At 41.1% G+C, this 14,512-nt stretch overlaps 1 protein-coding gene across 3 annotated transcripts in view; it reads right to left on the bottom strand.

Moving 5' to 3' along the window:
- Window positions 1–2,655: 2,655 nt before the first annotated feature.
- The window catches only part of XPNPEP1 (X-prolyl aminopeptidase 1), a 39,266-nt gene continuing 27,409 nt past the window's right edge, over window positions 2,656–14,512 (bottom strand). For all 3 annotated transcript variants that reach the window (XM_048505790.1, XM_048505791.1, XM_048505792.1), the window contains exons 13-20: window positions 13,933–14,010; window positions 13,269–13,340; window positions 9,615–9,675; window positions 7,867–7,936; window positions 7,033–7,206; window positions 5,798–5,874; window positions 4,807–4,905; window positions 2,656–3,881 (exon numbers count right to left, since the gene is read on the bottom strand). In XM_048505790.1, the coding sequence (XP_048361747.1) occupies window positions 3,753–3,881; window positions 4,807–4,905; window positions 5,798–5,874; window positions 7,033–7,206; window positions 7,867–7,936; window positions 9,615–9,675; window positions 13,269–13,340; window positions 13,933–14,010 (760 nt within the window). In that variant the 3' untranslated portion in view covers window positions 2,656–3,752. The remainder of the gene's footprint in view (window positions 3,882–4,806; window positions 4,906–5,797; window positions 5,875–7,032; window positions 7,207–7,866; window positions 7,937–9,614; window positions 9,676–13,268; window positions 13,341–13,932; window positions 14,011–14,512) is intronic.

Below are 14,512 nucleotides of genomic sequence, written 5' to 3'. Positions count from 1 at the left end.
CACTTGGGTGCTGTGTGGTTTCCAGGCTGTATGGCCGTGTTCTAGCAGCATTCTCTCCTGACGTTTCGCCTGCATCTGTGGCTGGCATCTTCAGAGGATCTGATGTTGGGAAAGCAAAGTGGGGAGAGTATATCTGTTGGAGTGTCAGGGTGGGTGGGAAACCTTGACTATGAGCATGCAAAGGCGGCAACCAGGTCAATAGTTGCCGCCTTTGTTACTCACAGTCAAGGTTTCCCCACCCACCCTGGACACTCCAACAGATATATACTCCACTTGCTTTCCCAACATCAGATCCTCTGAAGATGCCAGCCACAGATGCAGGCGAAACGTCAGGAGAGAATGCTGCTAGAACACGGCCATACAGCCCGGAAACCACACAGCACCCTTTGGAGGAAATGTTCCAGCTGTGAATCTTTGTGTTGCAGGTATCATCGCTGTTCTGTACAGATTATTTCTCTTGGAAGGAAAGCCATGCTGCTTCCCAGAAGAGGGTCCTGGAGAAAATACTCTACGTGAGCTTTCAAAGGTGTTTGGTTGGTCATTGTCTGATCGTGAATGAGCACACACTGACTTGGTTCTCATAACACCAATATTTTTGTTCTGCATATTTGGATGGGTAGCCCATTAATACCAAACCTGATCACATTAAACTTAACTTAAAGGCTCCTTATTTTCACACACAGCTGCTATCCTGCTGCATCAAAATTGTGTTGAACAAACATGTGAGAACTGTGTATTTAGCTTCTGAAGTGTCCTTTGTGAAACATGGAGAAGGTTGGCAGAGTATGGAGGAGGATAAATGGTTATTGGCCTATAAACATTCTCAGGTCTAAATTTTAGAATGAATGGCTTGTTTTTTTAGGCAAATCTGCTGAGGTTTTCATTTGCAGCTTTACTGATGAAAAGATGCTGTGTATTTTGAGTGTTGCTCATGAGTGTTGCTTCCTTTCAATTACTAGGTCAACAGATCTCAAAGCCAAGAATCCCCATTTAAATTTAAAATTTTACAAACAGCCAAGTCCTCCTTTCCTTCAAGGCCACATCCAGGCAGCCATTTTTCAAAGCTATGCATATCCCAGGGAGGCTACTGGATCCCAGCAACCAACCAGAAGCTCTGAAGCACAGCAGAGTGGTCAGAGTATCAGACTAGGATCTGGGAGACTCTAGGTTTGAATCCATAATTTACTTCAGTATCTTGCTGGGTGGCCTTGGGCCAGTCCCACATGTTCAGTCTAACCGACTTCACAGGGCTGGTGTGGAAATACAGAAGAGAACAATGTAAGTCACTTTGAGTCCCCATTGGCAGAAAGGTGGGCTATTAATGAAATGAAAATAAATACATGATCTATGACCCACTCTCCGTTTTTACAAAGGACTTGTAGATGCTCTGGAATACCTCCGAAGGCCCTTAAGATTCCCCAACACTATATTACACAGTTGTTGTTTTTGTTATCCCTGGGCAATTTTCAGAATTAATATTATGCTATCTAGGGAAAGGCTGAGGTCAGCAACAAAATTTTCACTTAACTAGACAAAATAGCTTTAGCCAGCCCTGCTTGGGTTTTTCTAGCTGGAAAAAAATGACACTATTTCAACTATAATACTCTTACTTCCTAATATGGCAAAATAATTAAAAGTCATTCGGTCTAATCAAGGGACAGCAGTACGACTTCCAGCACTTCTTACACAAATGTTGAATCATTAGCAAAACATAGAGTTCAACATCAGCTATGCAGTCTTTTATTATGAAGAAACTATTTGGAAAAGTCCATTTATGCCTTGGGGACCATTTTTGGGTGGACAAGCAGATTTGAAATGTTTTAAATAAATAAACTGATGGATGTTGGTAGGAACCCCTTTTCTGTGCCCCGCCTTCCTCCAGCTTGCAGATAAATTAGAGGGTACTATATACAATACATATATTTAGCCCTGCTGCTGTACACCAGTTACTCCTTCATGGTTTAAATCCTTGGGTTACAGACGTGCACTTACTGATTTTAATTCTCTTACAGTCCTATCCAGATGGATGGGTGGAAAGGCCACAAGAGGTGGCACGGGCTCTTGCCAATGCGTTTGCCCTCCCTGCTGACATAAGTGGCAGATGTGCCAGCTGGGAGGGTGAATAGGGAAGAAGGCACCACAGGGTTCCGTGGCACCTGACCAACTTACAGCTGGTGCTTCCAGAGCTTTGCTAGCCTAATGTGGAGGCCGATGTAGCTGAGGGCACTCCCGGAGGTGGAGTTGACGCTGATGCTAGTTGGCTTCCACTGGACTTTGGCCCTGGGGATGCATGCAGGACAGTCAATGGACTTACACCACCCTTTTGGGTGGCATAACTCTGATATGGAGAGCTTTCAGGCAGCTGGGGGTTTTCAGCTTTTTGCTGGCTCCCGACGCTGCCTGGAAACTCGCTGGAGGCAGTGCATCCGCAGCACTGTCCTTAATTGCCCTAGGGTTTGGATTGGGCTGTATGGCTCACAAAAAAACAAGCTACTACACCCTGTGAAACAGACAAATTAGGAAGTTCTTGCCCCCATATCCCAATTTTACAGCAAGACTGTACTGAAACCCATGACTTGCTTCAGTTTCAGAGGTTTAGCAGTTTCTTCCCCTAATCACAGTTGTTGCAGAGTTAAGTAGAACAGTAAAGAAAGATAATGTTTATTGGCACTTGGATAGCCTGTTTATTTACTGTAGGCAAAGTAAAGATACAGCATTAGCTGTTTAAAAAGTTTCACTCCTTCAAACCCACTTTGCACATTACCTATTTCTGACACCTGAATACACCTATTAGGAAATCCACATCCCTGACACTTTCAAATACACCATCTTAGGGGAAGGGGGGGGGGGGTTGCTCCAAAACATAATATGAAACTAGGTATACTTCTTATAATACAAATATTAACCATTGTTTCATTCACAAACTCCCAGGAAGAGATCTGTACATTCTGTTGTCAGTGCTGGTCCACATATGCAAGTCTGTCACTCTGTGCTCAGTTGCTTAACTTCCCACAACTGAACTTGTCAACGGCATCCTTTGACAGTCCCTGTGAGCTGTGATTATATGAAACTGATAGAGAAGTTCTTAGCTGGGGTACTGCAGTCACTTATCATGAACTTACATGTGTGAACTTGCCCTTTGCTCTGTTTTGATTTAAAAGATGGCAATACAGTAAAGCTGGACTTTGAAACCTTTCCATGAACTATTATCCAGGTCATCACTGGTTGTCAGAACATTTGGAAACAATACCATTGGGTAATAATGTCCTCCTTACTCTGTGCAAAGTATTACAGGTAACAAAATTATCCCAAAGTGTGTTCTCAACCCCCTTCCCCAAGCAGTGTTGTCAACTGCAGGGGCTTGAGGATAACATAGAAAATTAAACCCTGTACAGGTTTTGCAATAGCATGGGAAATGAAACCTGAATCCAGTGCAGGTTTTACGTTATACCTTGTGGGCCCAGTCTCACTATAAAGGTGTGGATTTCAGAACTCTGATTTTATTTCTGTTCACAATCAAGGAAAAGAAATGAGGGAAGAAAAGCCTCCAGAAAACAAGTCCCTCTTGCACATGCATGGCCTGCTCTCTCCAATATTTCCTGATCATTATGAAAGCAGCACATTTTTCCTGCCAGCTCAAGGCAGGGTGGCACCACTCAGATAGTTGTGAAGTTGGACTGTTCCCATTTTTGCAATTTTAAAAAAATAATCACTTTTTTTAAATGGGAGGGAAGAGGGAGAGAACACTGCTGTTAGTGAGTCTTAGAGATTGGTTCTGTTTCCCTAATGAGCCACTGGAGAGCTTCATGTCTTCTTTGTCGTTCGAGTTCTGCCCCAATCACCTCTCTGCATTTTTTGTGGTAGTCATTCACCCAGTTGCACTAGAGGAGGAAAAAGAGGTAAGAAAATGTTTACCAGGAACAAAAGAAAACACAAGCCTTTTCTTTACAAGGTCTGGTGGCCCTCTGACCTATCTTCCAAAAATGTGGGATGCATCTTGATCGCCAGCCATCATGAATGTTATTTAGGAGGAAAGGGGTATTTGGTATCCTGCAGTGGCCTTTACAAAGACAACCGTGGATGTGAGGTGCAAAGGACACTCAAGAGCAAGTAGATTCTATTGTTCTTGGATGTTGACAGTCTGTCGGTCATTAGCATTTTGCTAAGCAGGGTTACCAGATAAGAATGGTGCGCAACCAAAAACAAAACAAATAAACATCCGTTCACAATATTTAGAGGTCTCATAAATCTTTAGCTACCCAGGGATCAACATTTGAAAAAAGTATCAGTAACAGAGCTGTTTTACTTTGGCTGGAAATTCATTGCATCTCAAAAATGGTCCCTGAACAAATTAACAGCTATTACTTAAAAATGTAGATACTGGCATTCAGTAGCATTAGAAAATGTTACAGGTAAGTATAGTCTGTGCTCCTCAACAGAACATTTCTCTGGTACTCCCTGGTCCTGAATCATGGAACAACAACAACAGAGTTGTTCTTCATACTGTGAATAAGATGCCTGGAACTTATAAATCTACCATTATGCAAGATTCCAAACAGGCATCATTCCTAAAGCATTTGTAAGTTCTCCCAGCTCGGATTCTACCTCCAGTTCCTATTTGGACACCTTCCTGCCTTTTTAAAGACACAGGATTGGCATTAAAAAAAAAACTCAGACAGGTATCATCATTCTGACCTGTACTCCATGTAAGTGAGTGGGGAGGGGAAAATGAGCATTCTAGATTTTAAAACGTTTATTCATTCAGACTCACCATCACAAAAGTACATTGAATATCATCTCTCTTACCTCTTTGGGGGTCAGCAAGTGAGTGTGTATCATTTTGGTCTGGATTGGAACCAGGGTTAAGGGTTCAAAAGTTAAACTACCTCTGTTGCTGAAGTTGTACTGTGGAAGAGAAGCAGTCTGGTCAGTGGAAAAAATGGTGAGCTTCTATCTACAGATTCCCCAGAGGTGCGTTTACCAAGAAATACGGACAGGTGATCTGTCCCTTATTATAACAATTCCCTTTAACTCAGCAGAAAGGAGAACTGTTATTTGAATATACAACAGAGAACTGCTCTCCTCAGATTTGTAAACTTCTCAACTGCTTAAATCCATGTGACAGAAGGCAAATGAGCAGTTTAATGACACCAGCATCCAAGCAATATTAAACTTTAAAACCATACACTCAATCAACTTTAAGTTTTCGTTCAGTTCATGGATAACATTTGCACAATGAGGTAAGCCTATGTAAAAGATGCCTTCCTAAGTCATATTTTGCAGCAACCATTCACTAGGAGAGGATGAAGAACATAAAAACATTGCAAAAGGAATACCTTAAATGGCACCATTCACTTGGTGGAAAGAGAATAAGCAGAAGGAACTTTGGCGTACATATTAAAAGGGAGGACACGGGACCCCTTCAAAGCAAAGAAAACATACTGAACCAATCTGACTTTGGGAAGCCGATCTTCCAGATAAGCACAGGTACAACAGAATGAAAATAATCTGGAGGTCCATACAATATTTTGTGTCATGGGAAATTCTGTTTAGATGCAACTGAACTAACCCATATACTATTAAGAAGTCTCTCATTTACATGGATTAAGGAAAACGATCCACTTGTCCTAAATAAGGGAATGTCAAGTTGTTTTTTACAAGGCTCAAAAGCTTCCTAGGTCTGCAGCTCAGAAGTCTGCATGACCGCCATTCTGTTTTTAACCAACTGTTTGAAACACATGGCATTCATAGGGACCGCAAGGTGACACTAGTCTTCTGTTTTTGGTTGTGTGCTCACCTTTGTTTTGGCAGGAATAACAAGAACCACATTTTCTATTCGGATGCCGAAAGAACCATCTTCATAATAACCAGGTTCTATATAGACAGAAAGTCATTAGAAAATACTTCCAGAGAGGCTCTGAATGCTAAAGTCTAACTCTACTGCTTAACAACCTAAACAGTCTGGAGTTCAAAAAGATAAAGAAACTTCCAGTGACATCTTAAAGAAATGTTACAAACCATAGACTTCAGTGGTCTTTGAAGGGTGCATGCAACTCTGCTTAGGATGGAATTGGTCATATTTTAGCCCAATTTACACATTCCTTTCATAGAAGAATGTGGCAAGGATTTCAAACTACAGCTTATCCACAGATAAAGAAGCTTAAAAGTTATCTGGTATAAATATTGGTAAGAAAATATATTGGACACATACTTAATCGATATCCAATTTTCTCTCCAATGGGGAGACAATGCAGCTTAAAAAATTTTATTTATTTATTTATTATTGGATTTTTATACTGCCTTCCCCCGAAGGGCTCAGGGCGATGTACAAATAAACACATACAGACAGGGGAAGGTTAAAACCAGTACAAATATAATACAAGCCCTGTCTCCTTATTAAGACCAATAAAAGCAATACACCCAGCATCCGAGAACTAAAACCAACCCCACCCCCTGGGGAACCCAAAAGGTCCCCACTAAAATGGGCCACATAATTAAACAAACAGAAAACAAGGGGGAGGGGGTAGGAGACTGTATTCTACTTTCACTTAGCAAACTTCCATTTCAAAGTGGGGATTTAAACCTGAGACTCCCGGATCACAGTTTCACACTCTAGCCACTACACTATCACTCTTAATGCTGTTAAATGCTGGCACAGCAGTACAGCCAGATAGCAACTGCTAAAGGCACTATTTTAATAGGAGGAGGAGCAAGACTAAAATCACACAGTTGACAAGAGAGACACTAAGAGAATGCACAGGCCCACTCTCAAACCTTCCCTGTGGGATTATCTTACAGGCTTATTGTAAGAATATTCAAATAATGTACATGAAGTGCCTGAACACTTATAAGCCCGATTCCAATGATAGATATCATCACAGCTTTGAAAGCAAATTTTATGGAAAATTTAAGTACTATTAGGATTCTTTCTTCTCACCTACAAAATACAGAAAACCTGGAAGAGTATAATGCCTGACATTCTAACACCAGGAAAGTAAAAAAGGCCAAAATCCAGACACTAGGCATAAATACCATCAGACACAATCATCCCAGCTTCCAGAGGTTCATCAGCAAATGTCTTGTAACTAATACCACAGGGGCCTTCATGAACATTCAGGAATGCACCAACTCCATGTCCTGTGCCATGCAGGTAATCTAAGCCTTGATCCCACAGTGCAGATCGGGCAAAGGAGTCCAGAAGGTGACCTACAAATCAAAGGAAGAAGGCAGCTGCAATATATATTAGTAACCTTGACAGAAACTCCTCTTATCTTTGCATCACATCAATATTGTGAAATAATGAGAAGGAGACCAATCATGAAGTTCTATGCAGAGTGACACTCTTCTTAATCTATGAAATTGTTTAGGATTTACCTGTTGCTTTGTTACATGTTATAAAGAGGACTAAAATGATCTTGGCAGTTAAAACTGAAAAGCTCTGTTCATTACTATCCCAATGTTCCCCTTTCTCTCTCTTTCATATACTCAAACATTAGCTATACTGTTCATACATTATGGAGTACTGAGGTTTAAGACAGAGTATTCTTAAAAGTTTCTCATTCGTGTTATTGGACTCATAGAGGACAGTACCCATGATTCCTTTTCTCTGTCTCTCTTCCTTCTTCCCTCAACTATCCACAGATGATCCCAGGACACATTTCTGTGTTGAGAGAAAGTTATCTTGCTCCTTCTTAGTGTGATGCTACTGAAAGAAGTTTTAGCATACCCCTTGCAAAGTGATGAAATCTGACTTGTCAGTGCCAACACCCAAAGTTTTCTGCAGTGGACTTGGAAGAAAATTTACAGGTGAAGCTGTGGCAGCACTGTTTTCTGGACAACCATATCAGATGAGGAGGAAGCACCAACCTTTAGTTCCATTGGGGAATATGGCTGCACTGACAGCAATGTGACCCTTCAACACATAGGTGAAACATTCCTGCAAAGAAAACATAAAAATGTTACTAAAACAGAGCAAAGATGAGTACTAATAACATGAAGCAGGATTTAGACTCTACCACAAACCAGCTTTAGCACTGTTGACATTTATTTAAATATTTGTATCCTGCTATAGGCATAAGTCAACTTATAAATGTTCTATTAAGTTGCTACTGAATTCTGGGCTACTGAATTCTGCCCATTACTTGGATTTTAAGCCTGTTGTGGAGGTATGGGCAAGAAGTGCATCAGCACATCTCCCTGAGGGAGAAAAAAGGAGTGCAACTTTTAGCAAGGTCTAAGGTTTGTGCATTCAGCCTGCAATTGGAATATATCATGGAATATATTCTGTGTCTCATCAAGGAGAAAGATGGCGTGGTTATCACACCAACACAGCATAAGATAGCTTTATTAGCAAATAAATGAGAAAACAAAAAACAAAAAATGATTTGCTTCTTAACACTCATTAGCAAATAGGGCAATGTATAGAAATTGCAAAGGAAAGGAGAAAGTAAAAAAGCCCTTTTCTTTTTAAAAGCTGATCTTCCCCCTAGCCAAAAAACGGAGGATGAGAAAGACTGTTTTCTTTAAAAATAAAAGTTTCTTTCAGTTGCATTTTCAGTTCAGAATTTCAGGAACTTCTGGTGAATTCATCATTAAAGGAATATTTTAAAAAATTGATGTCTATTTCTTTGAGAAGATCTTTGTGGATCAAAATTTAGAGGGGAATAACTACAGAGCTGTTTTGCCAAAAATCACTCCTGTCAGACATCATGCAATCTCCAACTTATTGATTCTACCACAGTGTAACTGTACCAGTAAGACACAAGCACACTGGGGCCAGAAGGCTGGCATCAGCATATGGCAGCCCCAGTATGCCTTTCCAGCCTCCCTATGAAGGAGTCAAAGGTCAAGTGTGGAAAAAAGCAACCAGTGAATTAAGAAGCAGTTGCAGCAGGATGAACTGGTGACAAGGAAGCCCAGGGAACACCCCCATTGACTGAGCCAGCCTGCTGCTTCCCCAGAGTCTTGAAGATAGCCACCAACCTAAGATAATGCGGTTCTAAGGAGATGCTCTTCTCATGAGGCTGGCATCCATAAAAATGAGGCAGATCAGGAGATGTAATCGAAACAACCTGGACTCATGAATGGGCCACACTCCTCATAACAAAAGTGGCCAGGGATAGGGACCAGCTGCATTAATGTGTGGCAGCAAAAATAAACGGAGTCTCAGGGCAGTTTTTCAAGACAAACAGACAATGTCATGGACAGACCATTTCATTGCCGGGTGCAATGGGTGCAAACTCAGTAGGAAGATGTCAACACAAAGTTAAAGAAAAAACATTAAGTGAGGTCAAAAGGTCATGTAAGTAAGAAGTACAGTATGTGGCATTCCTACATGAAATTCAGTATGCATAAAAATTATAGTAACCATTTAAAAGCAATAGTTGGTGATAACACAGTTGAATAGTTCTGGTGCTCAAGGACTGACAGCCATTATGCTCTCTATAGCTTTTAAGAGGAAACTTGATATTAGTGGGGATACCCAATCCAAGTTAATCCCACATAATAAGTGAGATCTGCAAAAAGGCTTGCATAGTGTAATTCTTTTAAAAAGTGTTCTATGCAAGGCAACAATGGCATGTTCAGTTAGCAAAGAAACCAGAATTCTAGCATACCTTTTCATAAGCTGATGGGGTGCCAAAATGCATTGTCCTTGTCACATCTGTAGTTCCATCCCTTCCAGAAAAGAGAGCAAAATATTAATAACAAATAAGAGTCAGAAATATCAAAAGGACAAAGAAGAACATTGAGTAATACAGCTATTTATAACAACATAAGCCTCATGAAAGCAAGGAATAAATTAGTTTTTATAAATTTAGGAATAAATTAGTTTATATAAATTTATGTTATGGAATGAATAAGACTTAATTAAAGGCTCATTGCTGATCCTGCAATAGTCACAAAATCTGTATTGTTCACAACACCTCCAGAAATGCTGAGAATCTGTTATGATATTGGGCATCAATTCCTCCATCAAAAAAAAAAAAGTAAGATAACTATAACTGATATATAATAATAGTTCTCCTAGCCAATATTTACATTGTTGGAAGTCTCGAAAAGCTGGACTCTGATCCCACACTGGACCTACTATAGCAAGTACAAATTCTAGTAAGTCTTCAGAGGCTGCAAGGCCACTGGAGTGTGAAACAAAACCTGTAACTGCAGCTCAGAAGAAAAACTTCTGTTCCATTCTGCATCCCTCTGGCTTTTCTGACAGATGTCCCCGGCACCTCCTGCTCTCTGCAGGTGGAACATTCAATCTGGATGACCATCTGCAATTTTTTGTGTCAGAGGAAAATGTTACAAATTGTGTACAATAACCTTCAGTTCTCTGTTCGCTCAGTGACTATACAAGGTCAGATCTTTTTACTGGACCCAATATGTTGGGACCTTACATTTCAGCAATCATAATTTGGTATTAAGAATATATTTCTAGAGAATGGGGAAAAGAGAATAGGGAGGCTTCCTCTATTTTAAGCCAACCAAAACAGGCTAAATCAATTCCATTGGTATATAAAATCAGAGCCTTGTGAATTCTGCAATGCTGTAAAAACTACACAGAACTCAGTCCAAGAACTGCAAATATAACCTTGTAATCAAGCTGTCAGGACAAGCTTGGTCAAGTTGCAGATGCCAGAGCATGGACAGGCATTATTCATTGGGAACAGAACTTCAGTCCCCCTGCATAATCCCCATTCTACTCCCACTAACCAGAACAGACTAAAGCAAGGATAATTTATACAGGCCAAAAAACTAAGCTTCTTTCTACACAGAATTTTCTTAACCACTCAAGGTACATACCATTTTCGCCAACTAAATCTGTTTTATCTATTTGTATCTCCTTTTGAGAACATCACTTGGTTTATCTAGTTTGCACACTACTTGCTTACTAACTCTTTATAAACCAGCAATAATTTCAGTCCACATAATAGGTTTGATGAGCCAAGAAACCTTTTTGAGCTCAACCGCAGTGGCGAAGCTCCCACGGGACCATCTGGGGCGGTTTGTCCCGGGCGCCACCAAAAGAAGTCACATGGGGGGTGCAAAATAGCCAGGCCACACCCACTCCTCCTTGCCTGGCGCAGCCTCTCTGTCTTTCCCGGCGCTTTTTTTTTAAGCCGAGAAAGGTCCCTTTCTTGGCTTTAAAAAAAACCCCAAACGCCCAAAATGGAGTCTGCAGGGCCCCCTCACTCTCACAACTTCCCTCTGAGAGTGAGAGGGGCACTGAAGCCTCTAAACTCGGCGCTCCGGGCTTCCTCTTTTTTTTAAGCCGAGAAAGGTCCCTTTCTCGGCTTAAAAAGAAGAGGAAGCCCATAGCGCCAAGTTTAGAGGCTGCACGCAGCGCCCCTCTCACTCTCAGAAGTTCTCTCTCTCCTGCCACAGGAGCCAGCAGTGTAAAGGACCCCCTCTCCCCTACGGAGAAGGAGGCTCAACTGCCTGCTCTATGGGGCAGAGGGGGGAATGGCGGCGGTGGCCTGTTCTCGCGCCGTGAGAGCTGCTGCCCCAAGCAGGGAAAATTCCCTCTGCCCCGCTTCATGGGGCAGAGGGGGGATGGCGGTTTCCACATTTTCTCCCCCCCCCCATGGATCCCTGCGCCATGGCCACCTGAAAGCACCATCATCACTGCTAGATAAGGTAAGTGGTGGAGCGGGGGGGCGGAAAACTCAGAGGCTGCCCCAGGCGCAGCTTTGCCTAGCTACGCCTCTGCTCTACCATATAATAAAACTGGTCAGGACACCTTTATTCAAATATCCAAATGAACTACAAGATTTTGAGCGATCTTCAAAATTGGTTCTAAAATAAATAAAAATAGTGAAGAGAGCAGGATCCGTCAGAAACTGTCTACATGCTCCACTAACACAAAATGTACCCAAGCAAGAGCATGAGAACTTCCCAGGTGGCTTCTGCCCAAAGTACTTCCTGTAAAAACTTCAGTACATGACATCAAATGCACCAGAATTAATTTTGCCTAATTCAGCGTTGCTGTTCCCCCATAGTTGGGATAACGTCATGGATGCCTAACTCATTTCATTCAATTGGTTGCTTCTCATTGTGACATAGAGGGAGACGATAATTAGACTGTCTGGGAAGAAGGATCTCTTTGTAAATGCTTATCAAAGAATGTTCACATAGTTCCTGTTCAGAGGCCCATTACAAATATTGGCTAACACAAACACTGAACTGTACAGAGACAGTTTTCTCTCAAAGGGCAGATCAGGTCTGCTACATATCCCCAAATGAACAAAACGCTTTTAATCAACCTACAACCATTCATTTAAACAAATGAACATTATGCAATTTCCTTTCTAAATTAATATATCTATACAAACTTTGGTGATTGAGACAACTCTGGAAAACTCTGAAGCTTGTAAAGTTGAGAATCAGGTAAGCAGGTCAATTCTGATAAGCCTCAAATTTTACTATACTACCAAGAACAGCATTTAGAGCAAAATCTATTTCTGTTAAGTAAACAGGACTGATATTAATTGCAATGAAAACAGATTTAATCTGGAATTCTCTTATAATTTCCTTAATCTAGAGGATGCCAGATGACTCAAACAAGTTCAAGGGGTACTACTTGTTAAGAATAGTACTATGTCATCAAATAATGTCATTTCATTGGCCCAACCAGAACAGATTGTTGTTGTACACTGACACACCTTAATGGTTCCAGCAGTAAGCAAGGTTGTATTGTTCACTGAAGGCAAGACAATCTTGGCTATGCCAGGGCCCTTTTCATTCCTGCTGTTCCCACTAACCACACAAACTAACAAGGAGATTGTCCCCCACTTCCATCAAGCAAGTCAAATGCCCTCATCATCAAAAAGTTAAAAGGTACTGAATATAAAATAAAGGCAATTATCTTGGAATAAACAGGGAAACAATATTGTGACTGGTCATTTACAGCAAACCAAATGTGTTCTGGAGGTATGTTTATGAAGTGCTGCTTAATTTGCAATGTATGTGCTGGGACTAACTTGGATTAAGATCATATTGCGGGGGAAGGATTTTAGCCCCTCCATATACACACACAATTTTTGAAATGTGAAATAGCCCTGAGAAGATGCTATTTGTTCCAGTGGGTACTCCACACATGAAATTCCCAGTACACATCCCCTTTTGTCCCAGCAGTTCTTCTTTTTCTCCATGCTTGGAACATATCTCAGGTTATTAGCATGTTTCGCTATACCCACAGGTATGTGAAAAGGGGCATGAATTTACCTTGTTTACTGACATGATGTAAATTACAAAAGTGATCTGCCACTTACTTGTACTGGGCACCGGAATCCAGGAGGTAGATCTCATTCATGGATAAACTTCTATTTGTATCAGGAGTTGGCCTATTGCATGAAAAAAAATTGCCACAAAATGTTAGCACCTTTGCAGGTGAAAACAGACATCATTGCAAGTTACTTTTTAAATTATGGAATTACATTTTATTATTTGGGCATGTGTCTTACTAGTATCTATGAACTACATCAACCCAAAAGTCTAATTACATCAGTATAATGTGCCCAATGACAGCTTCAGACATGTGCTTACCACATTGCTGCCTTTGGGATTTTGTACAGCATTACAATTTACTCAATAAAAATCAAAGCATGAGCAGAACCTATTACCCACATCTATCTGCTGATCAGGTAACCCATTAGCTGAAAATCCAAAAATGCGCACAGAAGTACTGAAAAATCTTTTACTGAAGAGGACCATTTGAAGCTCTACTAAGATTTGAACTGCATGGTATCATATTGGTTTCTGTAAGAATACCCCCACCCACCCACTATTCACCCTGGATCCTGCTGCATCCAAGAAAGTGGTTCACAGGAATGAATTTTCTCTACAGTAAACCAAGCAGCAAAGACAGCATGATTCTGAATCTTGAGGCCCTTCTGTCTATGATATATTGAGATGCAAGGATTCTATCACTCTTACTTGTAATGTATGATAGCACCATTTGGGCCTGTACTTGAAATCGTAGTAAAGCTCAAGTCGACAAAGTCCTCCTGCTGACTGCAAGAAAAAGATTTCAAGAACAAGCATGCAAGAACAAAAGCCACAAGGTACAACTGTTACTAGACCAATCCATGGTGAATTGGGGAAGCCATTTTCCAGCTCTACTTCTCCTGCCAACCCTTGGGGTGCCTAGCAGTGCAGTGCCAAGATGGGAGCCCATTCTCCGCACCGGCTAATGTACCCACAAGGACAGAAAATGTTGTCTGGTCTTGCCATCACCCATATCTGCCTTGCAAAATACCTACCTCACACCTTTCCTAAAGATATTAGGGTAAAACAATGCTTCTGTTTCACTGTCCTGTGGATTTCTTGCAACTCTCCATAACAGTTGGCCACCAAAATTCCAAGTTTGCCCAACCCCTTGCTAAGCAAAAGGTCTACTCTCACTAATTCCCTAACTCTAAAAGGGACAGACTCCCACCACTTCAGGTAACACAATCATAGAAGTCTTCAAACAATGTAACTCTTGCTTGAGACCATGCTGGACTTTCCTCCCATT

Source organism: Sphaerodactylus townsendi, linkage group LG08 (genome assembly GCF_021028975.2).
Source record: "Sphaerodactylus townsendi isolate TG3544 linkage group LG08, MPM_Stown_v2.3, whole genome shotgun sequence".
In the NCBI taxonomy this organism is placed as follows: Eukaryota; Metazoa; Chordata; class Lepidosauria; order Squamata; family Sphaerodactylidae; genus Sphaerodactylus; species Sphaerodactylus townsendi.
Note: the sequence above shows the minus strand (reverse complement) of the source record. Positions and strands in the feature narration are given on the sequence as shown.